Source organism: Watersipora subatra, chromosome 3, assembly GCF_963576615.1.
Source record: "Watersipora subatra chromosome 3, tzWatSuba1.1, whole genome shotgun sequence".
Classification (NCBI taxonomy): Eukaryota; Metazoa; Bryozoa; class Gymnolaemata; order Cheilostomatida; family Watersiporidae; genus Watersipora; species Watersipora subatra.
In genome coordinates, this window is record NC_088710.1 from 16,897,088 (window position 1) to 16,923,458 (window position 26,371).

At 34.5% G+C, this 26,371-nt stretch overlaps 1 protein-coding gene and 1 long non-coding RNA gene across 2 annotated transcripts; one reads left to right on the forward strand and one right to left on the reverse strand.

Moving 5' to 3' along the window:
* Positions 1-297: 297 nt before the first annotated feature.
* Positions 298-7,559, forward strand: LOC137389531 (uncharacterized). Its single transcript, XR_010978070.1, has 3 exons — positions 298-386; positions 1,744-1,857; positions 7,465-7,559. It is a non-coding gene; the product is annotated as an uncharacterized lncRNA (long non-coding RNA).
* A 15,148-nt stretch (positions 7,560-22,707) lies between these two features.
* LOC137390393 (seminal vesicle secretory protein 2-like) lies at positions 22,708-23,250 on the reverse strand. The gene has a single exon (XM_068076724.1). The coding sequence runs from the start codon at positions 23,248-23,250 to the stop codon at positions 22,708-22,710; it is 543 nt and encodes a 180-aa protein (XP_067932825.1).
* Positions 23,251-26,371: the final 3,121 nt, after the last annotated feature.

Below are 26,371 nucleotides of genomic sequence, written 5' to 3' on the forward strand. Positions count from 1 at the left end.
ATGATACACTTATATACAAGTTATATGGAGTTTTTTACGCGGTACGAAGCAAAAACTTCACAAAATTGCCCGACTTTTTCTAGAATTTATGCTATAGGAGGTATACGTTATAGGAGCATCTACTTTACTCTAAAAGACCATGTAAGTTTGTGAGGTACAAATATCATGTTTAAAGTGTGCAATAGCTCCCATGTAGGATACTTTTGCTCCCTCATCATTAATTGAACTTGAAAGTTTATTGTGTATTATCTAATTTTTATCACTTTTAGCCTTGCTTGTCCTCTAGCGCAAAGCTGACCTATTGCTCCTAGATGTGACTCTGGCACTTATGGAATAAAAGTGCAAGCTGAGTTATCAGTAAAGATTTTGACAGAACTGTTCATGAAGTGAGTGTGAGAGTGCTTTAATTTCAATGCTGTAGTTTATCCCATTTTCTTTCCACTTAACATGGAATGTTTGATTAGTACGATATTTTAGGCAGTTTGAGGCCGCTTGTTTTTGGGACAATGTTTAATTATGGCTGCTGATGTACTGGCGGTTAAGACATTTAAAAAGCTGATAATGGTGTTTTTATAAAACCCCGACAACAAATTCAGAGTAATTTTTTGCTTTGTAGCATATTTGACTCAATAGAACAAGTGTTATCGCTGAAGCATTCTCTTAAGGTGAAAACAAATTAGGCGATAATTAGAGCGATATTGCGTTAGAGCTAATCTGCGTTAAAATTCACTCAGCGTGTTCATGCAGAGCGATAAAGCTAGAATTTCTCTACACAACTTTATTGCTAACGAGATGCATTTCGATTGGTTAGTTCTTACCAGAATGTAATTTTACGGCGGGTAATTATTTCTTACCGATGTTCAACAACGTACATCAGCTCCAATTTTCTATTTTGTTACGAAACATCTTCAGAACGAACACTCAATTGTTCATGAATTTAATAATAGCACTCCCAGTTCTGTCCATCATAACAAAATTTAAAAAAAAACGAGTTGAAAACCAACATCCGGAGTCAATCGTTGCGCCGGTTGACCATCTTGAGAATGGTAAATATTTAATATATTAAATATGAAAAACCACTACAAAATAAAATATGTATAAAAAATTGTAAAAACAATACAGCTAAAAATACAAGAATCGTTTTTCTTTTGTCTTCTTGTAGTGTAGGCAGTGTACACTCTTTGAAAGGGAGATAGGTTTAATAACAAATGTGGAGGTTGTTTATGTTGTAGCCTAGACGACGACATTTTGACTGGCCTAAATTTATCAACAACTCCGAAAAAACTAATGATACGGATTTTTATTGGCAGTTTGTGAGTGTGCCCATTATATCATTTTGCTAGTAAATCGCTCGAGTGTGTTTATGCACGCACCAGCGATATCTTCGCCCTCATGACGCTTGCAATAAAATCGCCTAGTGTGTTTGGACCTTAAAAGCTCCTTGCTATATTTTCACAAAAGGCGAATATACCTAAACCTATACATATACTGATAAGGTAACTTACCTCCTCAAATAGAGTTGGCGTTCATTAAAAAGATGGCGCTCGATTTTCAAAGCAATCTCCTGATGTGGTCCCAAATAGCGGTGCCAATCAAATCAAGGTGCATTCAAATATAGGTTTAACGGTAGCTCACTTTCAACATTTCTTCCAATACCAAATTGAAGGTGGTCATAGACTCTGTGCATAAAGTCCTCATCAACTTATTTTTTTATACAATGTTAAAATCTTTGTTCTTTTGTAGAAGTTGTTTAATCTGGAGAACGAAGATGAGCTCACCACGCAGAACTATTGTTCTTTAATCATGTTCTCACAGAACTAATCATATTGGCCTACAAGTGTTTTGAAAAACTGAAGGGTAAGTTGATGAGTCCTCTACTTTTTGTAGTCCTAATCTTCTGATAATTAAATTGGGCTTTGATGACTAAAGTGAGCTCTGGAGACTGCAGTCATTACATTGGGTAGTTGGCTACACTAAAATACTATAGCACTGACAATCCGCAAAAACAGTAAAACAATAGTTATGAAGCAAAATAACCATGTATGGAGTGGCATGTACAATTGATATTTAAATTGTACAAATACAATATCAAAGTATTAAAATATTAACCATTTTTTAAAGATTGAATGTATTTCTTAATGAGTGTAGCCTGGGTTTTCCGAATGGAAAAAGTATAAAACACAATCAGATTTTGGTCTAGTCCATTAACTGAGTGCGTACAACAGGCTGCGCAGTGCAGCTCAGCACAATGTACGCTTATAACCAAGAGCAATGCGCTAAAAAATATTTGTACAAAACATTTCTTATTAGTGAGTAGGCAATTAGTTAGCCGGTCATATGTGTACCTAATAGGAAAAAACCAATCGCCATCCTGCATCTAACTAATAGAAAACATGTTAACAGCCAACAGCGACCAAAGTTTTTTGAGAATCATTATTTTTGTTTTTACAGTTTATTATTGCAATAAACAGCTGTGTTAGACCTTTACAGCTACCAAGGTTTTAGAAATGGGCAATAAATAAACCTTTGGAAAATGGACTACTGATTGCTACCTATTGTATCAGCAAAAGAGGATGAGAACCTGACCAAGCTCATACTGCAACACACTTTTTAGATTTTTTGTCAGTAACATTAGGCGTAAAACCTTCTGCTGATTAATGTGTATGTTACAAAACTCTGATAGGCGGTGTGGTTCATAAATAGGGTCATCTTAATCTGAGGGCACACTTCATTGGTGAAAATTAGGTCTTTAATAAGAGCCATCACATGTAGGACAAATTAATGTACCAAAGTCTGTTCTATTCTAATAAAAAGTGTATTACGTTATTCAATAGAAAAATGATATGGTAATGATGCTACTACTACCAGGCACAATAGCCTTTTAGCTTTTACTTTGAAACAATTTTTATTTACCCTTTATGGCCACAATGTTTGCGCTTTAATTCTGGAATTGTCTGTTTGTGTAATAATGTTCTATCTACCAATCTTTCATACAAATAAAAGTGTCCTCAAGAACCCTGGCCATCATTTTTAGCTGTTTTTTTATGAAATCTAGAGGCATTTGAAACGTTCTCTCTTCCAACAGCGTCCATAATTTTTTAACCTTGTCTTAGCATTTTACAACATATTGAAGGGTAAAGTAACAATTTGTTCAAAACTTCATGAACTTGTAGTATGGCTCTTACTCTGTTTTTTTTACACTAAGCCTGCTTATAAAAATGCTGATGAAATGCAGTTGCATTTAAGTTCTGCATAAATTGTCTAAATTGTTTTTTATCACGGCTTCATTAACAAATTAAAGACTTGGTAAATTTTGATCTTGCAGCCATTTTTCCTAATTGTGCACGCAGTATGATGCTCAATTACAACAAGGCATGAAGTAAATGTAATACGAAGCAGTTTTTGCACTGATTTCTTATGTCTTATTTTTATGTTGAAGCTGTTTCAGTGTGAACTCTTAAACTACCAATAGTACAGCTCGTTTGGCAATGTGTTTCTGTATGGCCAAGTGCTGCATGATGCGGCTTTAGCAAGCTTTTGTACAAATTGTTTCCGATTACTGATTAATTAGTAAATTATCTTATTACATCTATACCTGATTGAAAAAAGCTATTATTTGCATATGTTGAGCAAATAAGAATGCGTTTACAACCTGAGCATAGTTTTGCTTTGCAAAAACTTGTTTTATGAAATCTTCTTACTGATGACCAGTAATTTCAGAAGCAATACAGCCATAAATGGTTACTAACTTCAGATCTATAGACTGAGCAACTTTATTGAGCAATAGTACTAATGAGAGTAATTATGTTCATCAGATTAATTAACATGTAAACTAATAATATTCATAAATCATCCGACTAGAGTTTTGTGCTTACCTCACAGTAATTTCAAAATGGACGAAAAGTGGTCCCTCTCACTCGACAACTCGTTTGTAATATTTTTGGGGGCATGAACTAACATAAAAACTTATGCTGACAAACTTGCTATAAAAATATTGTTAATAAACAATTGGGGTGTAAAGTTATAACCATTTATACACTCTTTTAGAAATTAAGTTTCACGAAACACTTATGTCGCGGTAGAGAGATCCATTTGGTAGTAAAGGAGTTGAAGTTATCAGCAGGTAGATCATATGGGTTGCGGTCACAGAAAACATGGTTAAGTCGCAAATCACGAAGTTGAGTTATTCGACTTTGAAGTTGCACCAACTGAACTTATAATATTGGTAACAAATTTTGTAACCTGTAGGTCTGGACCAATCAAATAATGATCTTTCTGAATCTGAAGTCAGTTTAGCCAATAAAAGTATTTTACCATCGAAAAAAAACTTAAAACCGTTGCTATGCTAAACAAGAAGTACTGAAAAATGGTGTCCGCTAAAAATAATTGTTTCTTTTTTGCCGATTTTAAAGGAAACTTTGACATTTTGGATGCTTGTAATGAGTACTTTGGTATTCTAACTGATGTCAAAAGCAGTGAAAGTAAAGGGAGTTGTGGTGATATTTTCCTAATGATTCTTACAAGATTACTACAATATTTAATAATAAGAATAATTATTCAATTTTTATGAAATTATAATCAGATTTAGTTATGAGAATAATTATTCGAGTTTGCAAGGTCAAAGTATATAGTGACCGATGGTGTGCAATATGTTACTGTTGTTAATTTTCTAAAGATTTGGTTGATGATTTGGGTGTGCCCAATATTGCGATACAATCAAGCTGTTTTTGATATCTGCAAAAATAAGTAATACACTTTCTTATAAATATACAGCTATTTCTTTGACAACCAGCTAAAATCTGTTTAGATTTTTAAATTCAGCATAGTTTTTTGGATCCAAGTACAGAAATCTAGATAAATATCACAATATCTTGATATTGGTTGCTATGTCGTTTTGAAATGTAAACAAAACTTTACATAGGTTTTCGTTTCTCAAACTTTAATACCAGTTTTCTCGGAACTATGTTTTTGCACTAATGGTAAACGTGCTTCAGTTTTTTGACCATATAATCTGCTGCAATTAGGCTAGAATCAAAATTGTGTTTGCTAAATCTTGTAATCCCGACTTACCATGAATTCTGTGATCATGACACATATTAATAGTTAATGCACTGTTTGGAACTTATAGTGCTATTGTAGAACTACAATAAAAAATATGTCATCACTAACAGAAATCAGCTACCAGTTTTGATTTTGTATAGGTGTCTTGTTTTCTATTACAGATTTTAATGTGTTTGCAGGACAAAATGAAGCAACTGCAAGAGGTTTATTATAGAATTTATTTCAAATTATGTTCTTATGATAGAACTTTCCGTAACAAACTTTCATTTGGCTAATACTCTTATCCATTTTTGACTAAAATAAGTCGAACGAATTTGTTTCACTCCTACTACCTGCCCTAAATTGGTGCAAATGGTCATCAGAAATGTGCTTTCTTTGCGCTGCTAAAATGGCCCATTAAATGTACTTTAATTTGATGAAAACTCAAATATTGGTTAATTATTGGCCTTTCCAAAATACCGTAAAATACTCATCTGATTTGCATGTACGACTTAGCTGCCCAAGTTGTCAATGCATGGTACTGGAGCTTGTTATCATTTTGCTTGTTGAAGGTTGACTTGCAACAAAATTTCATTACGGTTATTTGGTATCAAAAGATTCACCATGGCTTACTCTGCAGCTGTGTTGTGTGTGCAAAATATGGAGAACTGTGATTACAAGCTCTTAAAAGCTAAAAAAGAAACAGTTAATCTCCGCGATCCCGAAACCGCCGTAGATTGGAATCAATTCATTTCTCTGACATAGTAAAATGATTTGGTTATTCTTTTGACACGTGATCTTCTCACATGAATTGTAAGTTCCGTAAAAGGCTCAATATAAAACTTCTTGTAGCACTAATTTATGACATAAACTTTGGGTTTCGCCAAAGAGCTCTTACCAAATATAGATGCTCGCTAGTTTACAATTTTGTTTTGGGTTGATCTAATCGTCTAGTCGCAATCTGATCATGTGACCCATGCTTCCTGCCAAACAGCGCGCATAATTTCCGCAGCATTTTTCGACTATCACAGGTGACCAACAGGCTTGTCATGCTTATCAGATGATGATATGCATTCCTTCGAACTAAGGTTAAAAATTAAACCATTTTTTACGGTAGGTTTTGAGATATCAGTGCTCAAAGTGGTATCAATACAGTGATGAGGAAACAGATGCTTGAGGACAATAGACATCGTTTCATTGAATGCGTGAAGTGTAATTGTGAAAATATTTGAATGAATGAGGTTGCATGAAAGTGTAAACAGAAGCCATCTTGTTGAGCTACGTTCCATTTGACCCATGTTTGGAACGGGATTCTAATCTTCGGCAATTTCGTGATGGCGGCGATTAACTTTTCGCTTTTGAGCTTTTAAGAGCATGTTATCACATTTCTACATATATTGCACATGCAACACAACAGAGTAAAGGTAAGGCCACACGAGACAAAATTTTCACGAAATCGGCGAAATTTGGACGAAACGATTCGTACGAGTTGACATTTAAACGAATTCGTCCATCGTTGGTTGCACACGATGAACGAATCCTGAATTGGACGAAACGTAAGAAATTCCTACGTAACGCTGTTTGATTGGTCGGTTGAAAAGGTTAGTTGAATGTTGAAGGCCGTTTTCTTTTGCACATGTTTGGTCAGATCTAAAAAAGATAACGATTTGCGAGTTTCTAGCCCGCAGTTCCTAACTCGGTTTGAAAACTGTGTACTGTGTTGGCGATTATATGTAATCAGTAGTACCATGGACGTAATGGATTTATTTAATAGAAATATAACTGTTTTGTAGCTAGACTAATATTTGCTTAAAAGTCAGGTTCCAATATGTATTTAATAGAAATAAAACTGCTTTGTAGCTAGGCTAATAATTGCTGAAAAGTCAGGTTCAAATTTGTATTGTAATTAGAAGAAAAAGTAAAACGGTTTTGTGGGCAAGCCAAAACCTGCTGTAGTCATACAAAAGAACCGTTTTGCAATGTAGTACATTCACAATAGTTCGCAAAAATATTTAATTAAAACCTATGGTGACCAGCTCTAAACTTTACTTTGCAATAATATCTAAAAGCCAAGTCCAGATCAGGGTCAGACTACTGACTATCAATTTTACGAATGAGTAACTGCTTTTAAAATACCACTTCAATATTTGAAGTCCTTTTTTTTAATAGAATATGAATAAGTTTTTACATTGCTTAACTCGCGTTCTTCTATTGCCTACAAATCGCAATGGTGACAAATATCAAAGCTGGGATTGAGAGTCATAAGCTAATATATCAGATGCACTTCTGCTTGCTCAGTTTTTTCCTTTTTTTGCAGCAAGCAATGAGCTTTCAATTGATTAGCTATGAAAAGAGTTTAATTTAAATCGGAAAATCATTCATTCAAAAAATGTGATATTTCTATTTTGTTATTACTAATTGCAGGGTGTTGCTATAACATGTTCTGCACCCACTCTGGTGCTAGAAAAGTTATCTAAAGAATTGGCGATTCAAGGTTACAAAAGCTTACATACTTGGGGAGGTTTCTGGTCAGAGGAGAGCGGACAAAGGAACTTAGTGAAGGTAAATTAGAGTGTCAAAACACCAAAATATTGAGTGACATAGAATGAACCTTGGTGAAAAACAATATTTTTTTAGATGTATTTTACAAATATTGAGATGAAAAATTTTGTGCTAGTCCGAAAATTTCAACAATATGTATTTGGACGATGTATCTAATAGTATGCAACAAGCTATAGCTTTTTTTAACTCTGAATGACACTCGTATTGCTTAACTTGCATTTTTGTACCATTTACAATCTCTGTTTGTGAGAAATGTACCTTTTGTTCCAAATCCTGTTCGGCCTGTCATAGCTGTTTTTTGCAGTCACCATTCAATTTTCGGGATTAACGGGGACCAGGGTCTTTTGTGGACAGTGAAAACCCACAAAATAAAAAGTAATGTTTTTAAGTATATACATTAATAAGCCAAACTTTAAGGCCAAAACACTTGCATTGTTTCATAAGCATAATGTATTTGTTTCCTATGTGAAAAGTGAACTTAAGTTCCTTTCATTGACTTTTAAGTCATATTCTAACTTAAATCCAAGTATTTTAACTCAAATTATGAATTTTTTGTAGTATGGGCATAGGTCAGATTTTTATCTGGTTGGAATAGCTGTACAGCAAATTTTGCTATAATGTACATGTATACCTATTATAACGTAAATTCCTCTCAATGTAAATAATTTATGTAAAGCTTTTGTTTGACCAACATAAGTAATGCCATATAGGGTAAAGTGTCAAGTTGGTGAAAGTTTCCAAAATTATTAACAAAATTTTCATGGTTGTCCTTAAAAATATCGCTTACATTCTTGCCAAACTTGAGCAATGATGAGATGCATAGGGTTCGCTATTATAGATACCAATACATTGTTAAACTAGTTTGTCATTAGAGATTGTCATTTTTGTCAAAAATATGTAAAATGATTCGCCTCGCAAGAAATCAGAAATATTTGAAGAGGATCTATCAGTGAAAGCTTTGGAGTGTTAATACAGACGGTTTCCTACTTACGAACATTCGAGTTACACACAACGGTACATACGAACAGGTCTGCGCGTATATTCATCGATAATACCGACGGTATTACCGACTTATTAGCGGCAGAAAGAGGCGCTACATAGAAGCATCACCCAGCATCCACCTTCCTCTGCCCAGTTCGTTGCAGGGCATTAGTGTGTGAACGTATCTCCAGTGCGTAAAGAACTTTTTTATTTTTCCTGTATGTATTGTAAAGGAGTTTGCCGACCTTTACTTGGCACGATCTAGACTAATAAATAAAAAGAAGAGAGTGTGTGTAGTTTCATTCAGCTTTTTTATTAGCGAAGGAAATTTCACTATTCGAGGAGCGTACATCTATCTGCTCTGCTCAAATAAATGAGAGCGCTCCGTTATATTCAGTAATATCAACTGTTCCGTCCTAACGGCAAACGGTGAGAACACCGGCTAACAAGGTGAATAAATAGGATCGCTAGCGAGTTGGTATGACAACAATAAAAGTGACGATAAATGATAGTGTTATAACATGATATCAGATATAACAATAGCATAACGAGTGAAACAACGGTATAATAAAAGGACGACACATAAAAAAGGACAACAAAGATAAGTTCTAGCATAACGATTAAAACAACGATATAATAAAAAAGGACAACACATACGATCAATAAGAAATGCTGTGTCATGGCCCGGCGTCCACCACAGTATTCTCTCCATTTTATTAAAAAGTTTTTTCAGTACAAACCAATTTACAGGTTACTTATACAAGCCTTAAACATACTAATATAAACCTTCAATATACTTATATACATGTAGGCCTTAAGCATAAGGTATAATACAAAATATAGCACTGAAGCAACTTACGACCAAATTCACTGTACAAACAATTGTTCGGAACGTAACTCGTTCGTAGGTTGGAGACCGTCTGTATACCAAGCTGAATGTCATGCTATCTAGTCTCATCAAAATCTATCTTGCTCCCAAGCTCTTTCCGACGATGGATAAATGATAAGTCATACAGACACTGATTTTACTTTGTTAGCTAGCCGCAACAAGTATCAGCCTGTCTTTTGTGGCTTTTATTCACCTCACCTTCTGTTTGATCTCCAAATTCATGTTTACTACTTTCAAAACTGAATGTTTTTTAATTGTCAAATCAGTTGATATGAGCATCAGAGTTAAATTTTTTGCTGACCTAGAATTTATTTTGGTCATCTCAAATAGTCTACGAAGATGAACTGTTATAAACGAGTGCATTTGCACAGACATGCTAATGGCAAAGAGTAGCTTTATCATATAAGCAGAGAATAAATGGTGTAAACAAAAGCTGAAAATCTGTTTTAATAGAAACTTCTAAACTATTTAAAGAATTTCAATAATGTCTATATAATTAATGATTAATGTATAATCCTAAATATTTAGGATTTGTTTGGAGTGCACGAGAGGACAACTCTGCTTTGCAGAGTAACCTGGCAGTAACCCTATGCTTAATTTGTACATGTATGCATTGCAGTGAAAGGCATATTCATACACACCAACCTTACAGTGTTAAAGGCCAACTGAATGAAAAGGGACTTTTATACAATTCATAGTCAATCTGTGCATGGAAAAAATTGACCGCGTAGACAGTTAGGAATTTTACTCAGCTCAAGATTTTGAATCAACTTGGCTTGTACCAACAAATACCCTGGCAGTGTAGAGTGCTGTAAAAGATTATCAGTTGCAATAATTATGCATTCAAATATTGCAAATTATTACAAGGTTAATTAGCATAGTTTTTGTAGTGTCAATCTAGCAAGGTAAATGTTGCAAGTTCAAATCCAGCGGGATGCAATATTTTTCCATTATCCAACGGTGGCTTTATATGGACAGACACGGTTCTCATCACAGTACAGGCTGAATGCGTAAAATTTTGTAGATTTTGGTGCATTTTGCTTAAAAATAAGAGGAATGGTAACGCTGTAATTATTAGTTTGTAAAAAAAAACTTTTCTTAACCCAACTATTCATTACATTTTATATTTAAAAGATACCATTCTTACCTAATAGTTTGACAAAAAAGCTTTAGCTTAAAAGAAAGCATTAATGATAATGTTTGTTGTTTTTTACTTTTATTGAGTTAACTTGTGTTAACAACATCGAAACAAGAATTTTTTAAGGCTTACTAGGTTAATTTTTTTTTAGGCATAACATCAACATAGTGAGAACTGCAATCTCTTTAGGGCAAACATAATTATGCAGAGTTTCAGTAGGAAAGCATCTTCTGTGTGACCTACATTTAGTACAGCCACCAATATAGCTAGCTGCAAAAGCCTACTCTTCAAGTTTCTGGCCAATCTCCTAAGCGTTCTAAAACAACATGATGGAGCACACTTTTTAGTCAGTATTGTTTTAAAGCTGGTTTGATATCTTGGGAAAGTCTGTAAAATGAGTAGTGTTCAACATTCTCCTAATTTTTAACTATACTAACAGGTTAATAACTGGTTTCTTTGCAGGTAGAGCAACATATTTACCAGTGGAGGCAAAGTGGTCTAGATTGCCTAACCTTCAAACGACAAGTTGATGTTCAATTTCCAAAAAGGCATCCAGAGATTGAAATGACATCCAACCTTAAAGTTCTTTCTGTAGCTGGGCGTGTCTACAATCAACAAAGTTCTCTTGCGAATCGCTTCTAAGATCTCTAGCTAAAATCATATTTTAAACGTTGTGCAGAGCCATTAGTTACAGCTACCACAACTTCACACATTATACTCGAGGTGCCAGGAGATGGTCGCACAATTTGCAAGACAATTATAGAGCTCAGTGTTTTGAAGCTCTACAGCTTTATTTGACAGAAATAAAATAGTCCACTTTTGTTGATAAATGTTTTATGGTATTCTTGTGAATGCTTTGATTTTTAATCTTTTGGTAATGTAACAGCTGTTTGGCCTGCTTTTGATAGGTTGCTCCATTTGCACTAAAGACTTTTAGATTTATACAAACTCATTGTGTTTTAAGAATGTTTTATTTGTCACCGTTGCACTCACTTGAGCAATTTGTTTGACGTACTTATATTGAGCTTTCCTTTTCTGTAAACTCAACTCCTTGACAGGGTTGCTTAAAGAGTCAATTTTTTTCCTTTTGAGTAAGTTTGGGCTTTTTTAAAGAAATATGCTGACCAATGTTGATAAATGCGAGTTAGATATACATGCATGCAATCTGCACAGTGTGTTCAATGTTACTGCATGGTTTCATCGAAAGCTCTTATCTGAAACCTTTTATAATCCAAAGGGCCCCACATATGCTATATTTCCCAGTTTTGCCTCAGTAGCAATGAATTGACTAAATCAAATTTTATAAGTAATAAATGTGGCCACAGGTATGCAAATCTCCCATGTTTGACATTTATGTTTTAAAAATTGGGTGTCTCTGACTCTACCAGGCATATTTGGCAGCATGAATATATGCACTGTTTTAATTAATGTACGTTTTAAAAGTTTTCTATTTGACAACTAGGATGATTTCAATACCAATTACTTGATGTCAATACCATCCTAGCGTTTATTGCAACTTATTACAACTTTTTTTAAATGGACAAAGTGCTTGTTTTTGCCATGCATGCCCACTAACAAGGTATTAAGGGAAAGCATAAGTTTTCAATTTTATGAATAATACGTATGATAAACTTTAGATCAAAGCACACACAGATGTGCCTGCAAATCGGTTTTCTTAGGTTCTGTTGGCAAAATCCCTGAAATGGGGTTTCAGGGATTATTTTGCCTTTTTAACCAATTGATAGAAAATTAAATGATGCAATAAAGGTTCATTACAAGTAAAAAGAACCAAACTAAATATCATAGTTAGCTAAATTTATATAAAAAGAAGAAGTAGAGCTTGGAACTAGGACTATCTAATTCAAGATATAAAAACATAATAGGAGGCCCTGAATTTAATGAGAAGATAACTTCTCTTGCAAAAGAAAAGACAACTCAGAATTTTGTATAAAAATTTTCAAATTTTACGCTAATGGGAGGTCCTCCATTTCAAACTACAGAGCCTCCTAACCTGCAAAATTTTCCAAAATGTTGAACTCTCCGACAAAATTTATGCAAAATGCAAAATAGATACGTATGCGATCAGCATGGCGAGTAGAGTTGTTTAAGCATGTTTCTAGCGAAGCCTCCTATCAGAAGCCTCCTATTATCCGAAAGCCCTATATCGTGGATATATTTTTCAAAGTGGCCTCCTATTCAATCTAATTTGACTATATATATATATATATATATATATATATATATATATATATATTCAAATGTATCCTACTTGAAACTAAAATCAGAGTGCTCAACATAGGATGGAGCAGTATAAATTGGAAAGTCAAATAGTTTACTTATCTTTCAGCTACTGTCAGTTTCCTGCTGGCGCATTCTTCAGGCTGTAAGCTTCAACTGGGCAAGATGGTGACTTTTCAAAACATCCCTTTCTTTTACGTGATTGGTGGGTTTTGTCGCGCTCTGATTGACTTATTACTAAAATTGCAGAGAAGATAACTCTTAGAATGAGGACAAGATGAGGCAATTTCTGTTCTTTTATTAAGTGTTGACATGTCAGGTTTTTTAATGATGTAATATTTTTCAGAAATACATAAATTGCACCTTTTCCTTAAGTTGCTGTAGGATTTGGCGTGTTTTAGTATAGTCCACTCAAGTTTGAAGTTAATGTCTCGGTCTTTTAGTGCCCATATGTGTTTGCTCAGTTCTGTAGCATTTCTTTTTGAGCTATTATTTATACTGCTTTTATGGTTGCGGTACCTAGTCTTAAAGTCTGTTTCACAAAGTTCGACGTAGGTCTCAGCAGTGTTGCTGTCTAGTCTTGTCACTTGTGCTTGGTAAACTATGCTCTTCTGAAGGCAGTTTTGGTTAAGGGGACAGTCTGATTTTGTTCTACAGTTGCATTTTTTGGTCTCGGTAGTTGGCAGATTTGAAAGGAGCCTGTTGTTATGGTTTTCTATTTTTTTTTGATGTTAGGCATAGTTGAGTAGCTCAATTTCAAAGAATTTTTGTTAAATATTTTATGTAGAGGGTTTGTCTTTCGGAAGCACTTGTTGATCAGGGTCAGGAATCTTTTTCCTATGTTAGTTTTCACACTTGAATTAAATGGTGGGTTATACCAGATTATGGTTCGTTGCCTCGTTTGTCTTTTTCTTTTGTTAGTGGAGTTTGTATTTTCATAAGTAAGTATATGGTTGTATCCACTGTTTGTCAGAGCGGTCTGGTACGGTTGTACGGCCTTGTCAAAAATATGTTTGCAAGAGGAAAGTCTGTTCAGTCTTTTATTAATGTTACGTGGTAAGTTTTTAATTATGCAAGGGGGATGATTGCTCAATCTATGTACATATAAAATGGTGTTGTTAGGTTTGGTGTATGGGCCGTATGAGCCTTTGGTTAAGTCAAGGGTCACGTCTAAAAAGTTGACGGTTTTCATGTTAGCTTCGATTGTTATTTTCAAATTGTTTGCTTTAAATATATTGCAAATTGTCTTTTTCATGTCTTCGGCATATTTAGGTGTGTCGTTGCATATTGGCAGTCCGTCATCACGGTAGAGTCCAGTATTACTATTTAGTTTATTTGGTAGTAGAGATAATATGTAAGTTCCCACGAGTTCACAAGTCTCGGCTCCGTCAAAACTACCCATCGTTACATCGAACATGTTGGCAGAGTCCTTTTTAATCCAGGTGGCATCGTTATGGCTGAGGTAAGAATATTTTGTGTGCATTATTATATGTCGTTCGTCATCACTGATTTTTGCGTATTTTGAGGCAAAATTTAGTGCTTTTTGTAGGAGTTCTGGTGTTATAGATGGGTAGAAGTCACAAACGTCAAAAGTAATGAAAGAGTGTTTGTGTTTATTTTTAATGTCTTTAAACCAGCTGGTAACTTCTGTCGTGTTTCGCCATAAAGTTGCTTTTGTTTTAGATCGCACGGAAAGGGTTATATTAGCTAGTATTTGTTTACTTATTTTCCCAATTTCTGTCTTCGTTGGGTTTATGAGTCTGTAAGTGGGGTTGTTGGGAAAGTTGGGTTTGTGGTCTTTCACTGTTATAAAAGCCTCTTTTGTTGCAGTCTGTTCAATTCTGTCATCAAGGTGTAGTTTGCAGGCAATTTGTTGGTCAGTCAGTCCTATTGATTCAATTTTGTCAGTTGTAGTTTTTTTGTAGTTTAAAAAATATTACATCATTAAAAAACCTGACATGTCAACACTTAATAAAAGAACAGAAATTGCCTCATCTTGTCCTCATTCTAAGAGTTATCTTCTCTGCAATTTCAGTAATAAGTCAATCAGAGCGCGACAAAACCCACCAATCACGTAAAAGAAAGGGATGTTTTGAAAAGTCACCATCTTGCCCAGTTGAAGCTTACAGCCTGAAGAATGCGCCAGCAGGAAACTGACAGTAGCTGAAAGATAAGTAAACTATTTGACTTTCCAATTTATATATATATATACATATTCAAGTTTGTCCGTTTGCTTCGGTATGTACTTCAGTATGTCCAGCTATAGCTGTTACAATATTAGAATCAAAAATTCGTATCGCAGAAGATTGGATCTAAGAACCTTCCATTTGCTTGGCAAATGTTTCACCAATTTAGCTACCCGAGATTGCAGGATTCACTGGGCAACATATGTCACCATGCGGGTGAAAATACGCTACTGCTCTCCGTTATGTTGCAGCGTAACGGAGAGCAAGCACAACACGTTTGCTCTAATGCTTGCTCTCGCGTGAGAGCAATTAGTTAGCTCTTATTAGTGAGCTTACCCAAATTAGCCATTGGCAATGTGCCAGGCTAATGGCAACCGGAAAGCAGGTACATTATCTTTCATTGTTTTTAAGCTGATTTTTAATACCCATACAACGTCTGGCATTTTGCTAGTCGTCTTATAAAAGTACATTTTATTCCATTTACTTACAACTAAAATACTTATCAATAAACACTTCCAGTAAGATGTATATAAAATCTTAAAACAAGTGCATTGCATAATATAAGGTAAAGGCTAAAATAAAAATAGCCAAATTACGATTATAATTCCAAGTATGAAACTAAATAAAACAATGTCTAAAAAGTATGTTGTCCACTTTTATGTTAAAAACCACCCAGACGAGGTGTAGCTTTAGATATAGATGATGCATTGGTAGAGCTGGAGATGTGGAACCAATTTAATTTAGATGACATGAACTTTACATTAACATAACTTGTTTGATTCTTTTTCGTTTTTTTGGTATTACAACTACATACTTTTCTGATTTTGCTTTTAATATTTATAGCTAGCCTGTACAATTTTGCTAGCTGCTGACTTTTTTTTGTATGCGTTTGACAACTATCAAAAACATTCGCTGAGATTTTTTCAAGAACTGATCCAGAGTTGTTTCTGACATTTTCTAAATAATTTGTTGTCTTTTATCTAAAAATAGCTTTGATTTTTTTCATATTTTGCTACTATTACACATGTCTCTTGCTTTAGTTGTTCTGGAATGCAAGTTCATGAAACAGAGAAGATGAACCAAACTTTCTAAAAGAGAACTGCATACATACAGGTACTGAAGGTTCTCATTTTCAAAACTTCAAAGTTTTGAAAACATTCAAAAGTATATGCACATTTTTGCTGTATATCTGTTATATACTCATTTATATCAAACCATAACTTGTTATTAACGTTTTATCTGCTACATATTACTGCGAGTTTTTATACATCTTCTATGCTACTCTCACTTGCTATCAAATTTGCTGTTCTCTCTTTTATTATTTACTCTTCATTTAATTTTATTTTAGATTCACGATATATCGGTATAGGCATATATATCAAATAAACATACTATTTTCATACAACTAATAACGGATAATCAGTCAGATCTCAGACTTATTGGGAAGTGCAATACATAGTGCATGCTACAAATTAGTGAACTTTCAGCCTGGAACACTGGATGCTAGTGCACGGCTGGCTGCCATTACAATATCCACTTCAATATGCAACAAATTTAACAGATCACAGAATGAGTTAGCTTCCTATGTACATATGAAGGCTTAGTAGCGACACAATGTTTAACGAACAATGATTACCATATGAACTAGCCAGGCACATGGTATAAGCAAGTCTACAGATGCCGCTGTGAATGGTGAAATTTTTATTTCCCTTCTGAATCATGGCTACACAGATAGAAGTGCTAGGAACTAAAAGCTTGGCTATACATACCAAAAAACTGTGTCGCTGGCATAGCTAATGCATTTGTGATGTGTCAGCTGTGCATTATTTTGAAACGAACATGTTGGTCTATATTCGCAGAGATTAAAGCTAACACATCTTTTATTGGCGGAAATACTTTATTACAATTATTTCGATTTAATTTTATGCATTTCCAACACACGATAGTTCCATCCAGAATTGAATTTTAAACTATTGATAACAGCAGCCCTTTCCTTAAACCTTTACTCACATGTATAGATGAACTAAGATATTCTCACTCGTAACATATGCATGAAAGCCAGTAGTATAAATTGAAACTGTTTACAAAAAATGTTAGGAAGGTTTTCATTAAAGATTAAATATTTTTAAATTTTTTGTAGCAATAGTCTCATTTTTTGTCATGATCGTAACGAGTGTTTTTGTAATCTCTTGTTTCATCATCAGCGTGTAGAACTTACTTTTCGAGCAAAATACAACAATGTATATAACTACACAAACAATATTGCCATTACAAATTGTGGTTTATCAATGTCACAAAACCTGACAATTATAATAGTTCTATAATAGTACATACTGCAAAATCTAGCTAGGACACTGTTGCCTTCAAACACCTAAAGCTATTTCCCATTGATCAATCTATATTTCGACCTGCTGCATCGTTTGGTAGGGTCGGTGTAAGTGTAGCCACAAAAAAATCCACACTACCCATTCGTGATGCATTTCGTCGATGTGTGTAACCAGAACTTTATTCCAGCATATGCATATTGTTTACAATACTTTCAGATTGCATGCATTTTATTGGCAGATTGCGTTAAAGTTTTGGATACTATCTATTTCAAGTGCTTAAAAACGAAATTCCGGCCATTATAATGTTATTTTCATGACTAATAAAAGTTCAAAATATTGTTTGGAACGGCCTTGAATGAGTAACACCATTGTTTATCTATTAAAAATGATCAGGGAGGTCATTATTAAAAAAGTCGCAAGTGTTTATAAGCAGCCAGCATGCCTGATCAGCCTGTATACAAACTTCAGGGTCAGCCAAAATCGATGCTCATATAGTAACAACTATTACACTAATAGTGACATACAGCTTTGTTAAAGTAGTTCCACTCTTCGTATTTGTTAATTCTATGAGTGTATATACAATACTAACCCTATGAGAATCTTCCTGGGAAAACTCTGCTATCCAATCATCTTCTGAAGGAAACGAGGAAGGTGGAGCATAGCCCTAAAATGTTTCAGAGCGATCAGTGGGTTGACTCATCACATGATTGCTATCTATTTCCTGATGCAAGAGAAAAATGATTGTTTATTTATTGTATTATACAGGAAGAAAGAATACAAAAGATAAAAGCCTGATTCGACGGGTGACCAGCCTGGAAGTGGTCGATGAACTCAGCTGCTTAAGTGTTTAAGAGATTGGAGCGTATTTTGTACTCAATGTTGTCAGAAGGCCGTAATCATTACAGAATGCATAAAAAGCTATGTAAGCCTCAAACATGTTCCTACCCATTATTGACCATATCTACGTGTAACTCGTATTTACCTGCTGTATTTTGACCCCGCTTATTCCTTTGTAGGCTATAATTATTTTTCTTTTTTATCTTATAGCAGAAATTGTCCGTTGTGTTCTCTGTTTATTGGTGATTTAATATCTAATGGGGAATCTAAAAACTACGCCTAACTTTTAAACATTTCATTCTATTTTCAAACTTTTTTCCAAAAAAATTTCCTTTAGATGTTATTGTAAAGCATAGACCTATTAACTATACTATATTAAGTATAGTTAATAGGTCTCTGTTGTAAAGAGAATACAAACCATTTTAGTTAGATGCAAAACTAACCTTTCTCTCAACATTCCTTGTGAGAAGCACAGGAAGTCCTGTCTTTTTCATTAATGCTGATTGAGTTTATTTAGTGATAATGAGTTGAACTTAGTGACTTTGTTTCTAACATAGATCAGCTCATTTAAACCGTTCTAAGTGTGAAACGATCACCACAATACAAAAACAACAAATTCATAAAAGGATTGCCTTAACGATTTTCAATGCTAAATTTATATTTGTAAAAATTTGACAGACAGACAAACAAACACTATCGAAGTGTTTGTCTGTCTGTCCACATCTCACTACACTATCGAAGTGTTTGTCTGTCTGTTGTTCGTGTGTCTATTTTTAGTGCTAAAGTTATATGAACAAAAAGCTTTCTTTGCACTGGATTTGAACTCGGAACAACCAGGTCGGTAGGCAGGCTTACCAGTAGGCTATTCCATTGCTATACAACCAAATAATTGTGGTCGTACTAATTACACAGGTTGAAATGGTCACGCTTGAAGTGGTTACGAAAACACTATTGAATACTACTAGCAGGCCTCAAGATCATGATTGATTATATGACAGATCATGATGTGTAATGGAACGATTATAAGCACTGCTCCTATTATAGTAAGTTAATTTACTAGATTATAAGTTCGTTATAACTAGCTTAAGTTACTAGCCTAAGTTACTCAAGTTTATTAAGAAATTATTTTATTGTCCGTGCAATGCTGGGCATTCATTTAGTTGAAATATAAAATTGGCATATATCATGTATAATTTTACTAGGGCCTGATTAGTGGAGCAGCCAGAAAAGATTGGTTAGTTGGTGTGACCCCAGGTGATTCAGCAGTGGTTTCAAAAGTTATTTCAACAGCTAACTGTGATGTCATTGCATAACTGCATATGTAATGCATATGTAATTGCATTGTTCTGCATCAAATGAATTACACACCCTTATGAAATAGATGCACAGTCTCTGTCCACTGAAGTGCTCTCAATTCCAAATTAGTAATGAAAAACTCAAAAACTCAAAATTATTTCTGCACATAGCTCCAACATAATTTGTACTACCTTTACGGCTAGATTATTTTAAACATGACTTTTGTTCTTAGTTATAAGAAAAGAGGGAATGAGTCTAAATACTAATGATATATACATAGTAACCTTCTCATACTGTCGATACAACTAGTAAATAATGTGATATAGGGAAATCGTCAAAAACTACATAATAAAATTAAAGAGTGTTACAGATAACAGCTCAATAACTTAAAATGGCGTGTTTAAAAACTTATGCCAGATTAAAAGTAAAAGAGCAACAAAACATTTTAAGAACTGCACACATCTTTACAAATACACGTAGGCCTAAGGCTTTTTTATGTTTTTTTATGGTATTTATATCAATCCAAATACACATATAGTGTAAAAGCAAAACTCACACAACAAAAGTGAAGAAAGTTAAAAGACAGAAGCAATCACTAAAATGGAATGAATTTCTTTACTAGAGTCTTGACCACATAGGAAATTGATCTAGTCAATATTTAGATCGACCATTTTTGGTCAATTTTCATTCCTAGAAGTCACAACTTGGGGAAAACAAATTTGTAACTCATTAAGATCTTATTGAAATGCTTGTGTTTCCCATGTATGATGTGTAAATAGTTTTGGATGATGTAATTACTCTGTTGTTTCCCATGTATGATGTGTAAATAGTGTTGGATGATGTAATTACTTTGTTGTGTTTCCCATGTTTGATGTGTAAATAGTGTTGGATGATGTAATTACTCTGTTGTGTTTGCAAGCTAAGCTGTGACTTCAAAGCTTCACCACATCAACACTCATTACTACCAAAATAAAACGGATGCACACAGCAAATACAATATCTTAAATATTTTAATGAAGAAAAAATGTTGCTTGGTGAAAGGTAGGAACACCCTACCCTTAACCCTGCTTTTAATAACAAAAAAATCATTACAAAAATCATGCTGAGGCCTCATTGCATGTAATGAGTGTCAATGTATTACATAATATCGGTATAATATTGCATGCATTGATATGCATGCAATACGCATAATATTATATGCATCTGCATATAATTAATGCAAATGCATCAATTTTATACCGATATTATATAATTGCACTGAAATATTCTAAGCAAGTTGCTGATAGCTAAATTTAAATTGTTTTAAAATATTAATCGAAGTATATTTTGTTATTCGTTCATCATAACAGCAGTGTTATTTGTTCAAACAATCAGAATAATGCTGGTTTAATTAATAAAATATGATAACAAAATAGTGAAAAACGAAATTTAAAGCACCTGTTTTTTTCAAAGTCTAGAAAATATGTACTGTGATGATACTGCTTGCTTTGCACCTTTTGTGCAGGTTTTACATAAAACTAAGTGTTGAACTTTCTACACAAAACCCAAATTAAAGACAAACAAGCATTTACTTCTGTAGATACAATGAAAATAAAAAGAAACTTTTAGATTTGAGAGGTAAATATTAAAAAAAAGGCAGTTTTAAAACTGAATAAACTTTGTTAGTCCAAAGATATCGACCTTGTACAAAAAACAATTGTTGCTATATGCTTGGAATACTTTTTTAATCAAAAGTAGTAAAAGCCACTTTTGACTTAATTAATTTACAATTCTGATCAAAAATCTCAGCAAAATCTTTAAAAGACGATACTGTGACGCTTATAGCAGCTTTGTAATTGTTGGCCACAAGATCAAGGTAAGAATAAATAATCTACCATTGAGCAGGTGTTTAATTTAACGTTCAAGCCAAGTTCTGATAATCTCAAGTAACGTTTATTGATTCTCACAGGTATATGGAGCTTTTTAAGAACACTCTTGGCAGCACAGCATGTCTCAAAGCCTAATCACTTTTAAATCCATTTTTTGTAAGTTTGCAAGCCGCGCTGAATAAAATAAAGAAGATGTAATCTTGCTTTAGTTTCAATGTTTACGGAATGCATCCTTTTGTAGTCACAGTAGAGGTCAATGTATCACTTTTAAGTCACAGTAGAGGTTAATGTATCAGCGGGGTGTATTGGCTGAGCGTATCGGGCCGGCATATCGGGCGGGCGTATTGGGCGGGCGTATCGGCCGAGTGTGTCGGCCGGGCGTATCGGCAGGGCGTATCGGCAGAGCGTATTAGCAGGGTGTATCAGATTAACTTTTGTGAACAAACATGCGCTGTCAATGCTCATCAAGGTAGTCCCGCGTCAGCCCTTTCCAACCAGTACGCATGACTAAGAAGAACCTGAGAATAAAATGGTGTAGCCTACAAACCTTGGCATGGAGCTTACGAAGACTCTTGCTGCGTACAAGCAAAATATGACTTGAGAAAACTCCAGAACTCTACAACATTTCATAGGTCAAGGTCATACTTACTGGCATTAGCTTTCCTTGTGGTTGCACGTGATTTGTTACGGTGTTCATGTGCAGTACATATACATGTATGTACTGTATATGCTTTATGATGGTGTATGTACTCTAAATTATACATTTCAAGTATGGAAACGGCTCATTTTCTAACATTTAAACTTATTTGTTTAAAATGTCACGCAAATAATTTATGCAAAAAGCTATACCATGCTATACTATACACATATTCTTCAAGCGGATAATATTTGTTTATTTTACATAATAGTGGTATATCATATATATAATATACAACATTGGTATATAATTTTTTGTCTCTATAAATAAATCCCATTTTAACATTGTGTGTCTGTCTGTTAGTCTGGATAAACACTTTTATTTTCTACACTTTCCACATGGCTTCGAATAGATGGACACCGCTCTTATTATAGTAAGAGATATAGATGGACACTTAATGTAGTAAAGATTAGGATTCTTGAGTTAAATAATCATTTAGCAAGAATTTGACGACTAAGAAAAATGAAGCTTTTATTCCTCTGTCGATCGTTCATTTTTGCCTAAACTTAATTTGTTCAACCATGAGACGGTTACATTGCTATAACTTTGTATAGAGAGAGTCAGATGACCTTATCTGATGACCTTGTCTGATGACCTTGTCTGATGACCTTGTCTGATGACCTTGTCTGATGACCTTGTCTGATGACCTTATCTGATGACCTTGTCTGATGACCTTGTCTGATGACCTTGTCTGATGACCTTGTCTGATGACCTTGTCTGATGACCTTGTCTGATGACCTTGTCTGATGACCTTGTCTGATGACCTTGTCTGATGACCTTGTCTGATGACCTTGTCTGATGACCTTGTCTGATGGCCTTGTCTGATGGCCTTGTCTGATGACCTTGTCTGATGACCTTGTCTGATGACCTTGTCTGATGACCTTGTCTGATGACCTTGTCTGATGACCTTGTCTGATGACCTTGTCTGATGACCTTGTCTGATGACCTTGTCTGATGACCTTGTCTGATGACCTTGTCTGATGACCTTGTCTGATGACCTTGTCTGATGACCTTGTCTGATGACCTTGTCTGATGACCTTGTCTGATGACCTTGTCTGATGACCTTGTCTGATGACCTTGTCTGATGACCTTGTCTGATGACCTTGTCTGATTCAATGTCTTTGTAGTGATATCAACAATTAAGGTGGTGAGAGAAGTTGTGGTACACCAACAGCCATCCAAATAGTACATAACTTTTACTGGTCAAACCAACTCTAATCAGAAGCTGTGTTTAAACATTTGATAAACTCTGTACTATGAATTCCGATTGAGATACAGGGGCGGATCTACTGTAGTGCATATGGTGCAAATGCACCACCTTGATTATGACAACAAAAAAGATTTAAAAACCATCAAAAATAGAGTGAATTACATTTCATTTCACTAAAAATTTGCTTTGAGAGGAAATGAACAAAAACGGCCTAGTAGGGCTCGTTATAACGATCAAGTTTTAATAACCTTGACCTGAATTTCTCATTTTATAAACAAATGAGGGTGATCCCAATAGACATCCCCAATTGAGCCACAACTTTTTTGAAAGACGTACTGCAAGCAATTTTAAAAGCAAAATGTTCCAGAAAAAAGGCTAAAAATCAATTTATGATCATTTATTTTGGCAATAAAACAACAATTCCAAAAAGTATGCGTTACTATGTTTGTTTTATAAGAGCATTATTGCGTAGCTAATCATACAAATCATTTTTCATAGTAATTTTCAAAAATGATGGCTTACTTTTGCAAACCCAAACCAATTGGCTGTTGAGGTTTTGTGATTGATTTTGTCTTGATTTTATTTTATTGCACAATTGTTTGTTAACTTTCTGTTTACATGTAATCTTGATATACATAGTAGGCCTATAATAAACATTATAAAACACCAATTTAATCTAATTTCAATTTTTACCTCTAAACTTATTGTTTGCAGCAAACAAATGATTACACCTTTTTAGGCTCAAACACACCTACCGTTCATTGTAAGATGGCTAAATTTTAAAAAGTTTTGCTGGCTCAGGGCCAGGCAAGGGGTGGCTTCGCCCCCCTCCCACTCAAGATATATTACACAAATTTTGCACCACACACTTTTTTTTGTGGATGTGCCCAAACCAATTCCAATCAGAAGCTGTGTTTAAACATTTGATAAACTCTTTATTATGAATTTTGATAGCATCTTAGAGAGTTGTCTTTATTAATAAATCCCACTTTGTTCTTGTCTGTCTGTTTGTCTGTCAGTTTTCATAACTGTGAGAAGTTGGCACATTTTTTGGCCAACTTTATCCAAACTTCACACGCATATGTTCTGTGCTTTCTGCCAGGTGGCTAAATTATTTGGTTTTAAAACTCCATCTGGTACCTGAGGACCAGCCTCTCAAACACCCACCTGCAGGTTACCTGATTGAACATGAAGGAAATCCTGGGCATGGCTACTAGCTGTACATGTAAATAATAATACCGTACTCTGTTATTAATACGCAATACTTTCATGAACATTTTAACAAAGGCTATGGCTAGGCTAAAACATATAGAAAAAATTGTTGCTTTACCTACTAAGTGTTTTCAATGCACTAGCAGTCAAAAAATTGATTTACTACTATAGGAATAAAAATCGTCATTGTCATGGGAGAAAACCCTTTGTACACTTGCAAATTACTATAAATGTCTTTAGTCATACAGTGGTGAACTCTCCGCTGAGCCTCACAGTGCATATATATTTTTTTTACATGACCATTTCTACGCAATCTGATATTGAAGTCAGAGGTACGACTCGGTGTCTTTTTCGGCAAAAATAATTTTTATCAATGAGAGTTTATCAACGATGTAATTCAGTCAGTTCTCAACCAAACTATTACTAAGACAGCACAAACTAAAAGCAACATCAATTCGACTTGAGTTAAAGGCAAATTGTATCAACTATAGTTACCTCGCAAGCCTGCGTGCCTTGAGAGGTTGGTAAGTGTACCGATATAACTCTAGTAATAATTACATGTATGTGTGAATTTAGTCTGAGATGCTGGAAGCTGTTAGGGGTCAGGCTACAAAACCCATTTTCACGAGTTTAAATTTAGCATGTTTTAATACCCTGTCCCAGCCCCTAACCTCGCTTATAAAAGTTGACTTGCAACAAAATTCACATTACAGTTATTTAGTATCAAAAAATTCACCATGTCTTACTCTGTTGTGTTGTAGTTGCCAAACACGTGGAAATGTGATTACAAGCTCATAAACACTCAAAAACGAAAAGCCGCCATAGATTGGAATCTCTTTATTTATTTGACGTATTCATTACAGTTTGGTCATTGTCTTGTCACGTGATGTTCTCACGGGAATTGAAAGGCCAATAAAAAGCTCAACATAAAACTTATTGTAGCACTAGTTTATGACAAACACTTCGGGTTTTACCGAAGACCCCGTATCAAATATAGATGCTCGCTACTTTACAGTTTTCTTTCAGCTTGGACTAATCGTCAAGTCTCAATCTGATCATGTGACCCAATACTTCGAAAATAGTTTTTGCAGCACTTTTCGATTATCACAGGTAACCAATAGGCTTGCCATGATTATCAGGCAATGATATGTACTCATTCGAGCTAAGGTTGAAAAGTTTAATGATTTTTTATGGTAAGTTATATAAGATATCAGTGCTAAAAGTGACAGCATTACAATGACGATAAAACAGACGCGTAAGAACAATAGACATGGTTTTATTGAATGCGTGAAGTATATTTGTGAAAATATTTTGACGAATGAGATTGCATGAAAGTGTAAACAAAAACCATCCTGTAACAAGTACATCCCATTTGAGCCGTTTTGGAAAGAGAATCCAAACTACGACGGTCTCCTCTGGTTGCGATTAACTGTTTGTTTTTTAGCTTTTAAGAGCTTGTAATCATATTCCCACATATTTTGCACCTACAACACAACAGAGTAAGACATGGTGAATCTTTTCATATCAAATAACTGTAATGTGAATTTTATTGCAAGTCAACCTTTAAGTGAACACAATCCTTATTGTAGTAAAGATGATTTGAATTGCTATTTTAACAGAGCATTGAAAGTTGAAAAAGATCGCCATCAATTAAAAAGTTACTCTCTCATAAACGCATACAGCAATTTTGAGCACAACACTGTTGTACGACTATTTGATTAACTGCGCTCGATAGAACTAAGCTAAATTTTCTTACCACATATACCCAAATAATACTTTTGCACACGATCATGGAACACCACCTTCCTCATTCCTGAAAACTTGTTTCTATCGGCAAGGTTATAGGTTGCTTTGAACAAAATATATAAACTCACTCAAAAGCGTATTTGG

Coding starts and splice junctions, on each gene's coding strand:
- LOC137390393 (XM_068076724.1), bottom strand. CDS start 23,250: ATGTACTATTTGGATGGCTGTTGGTGTACCACAACTTCTCTCACCACC.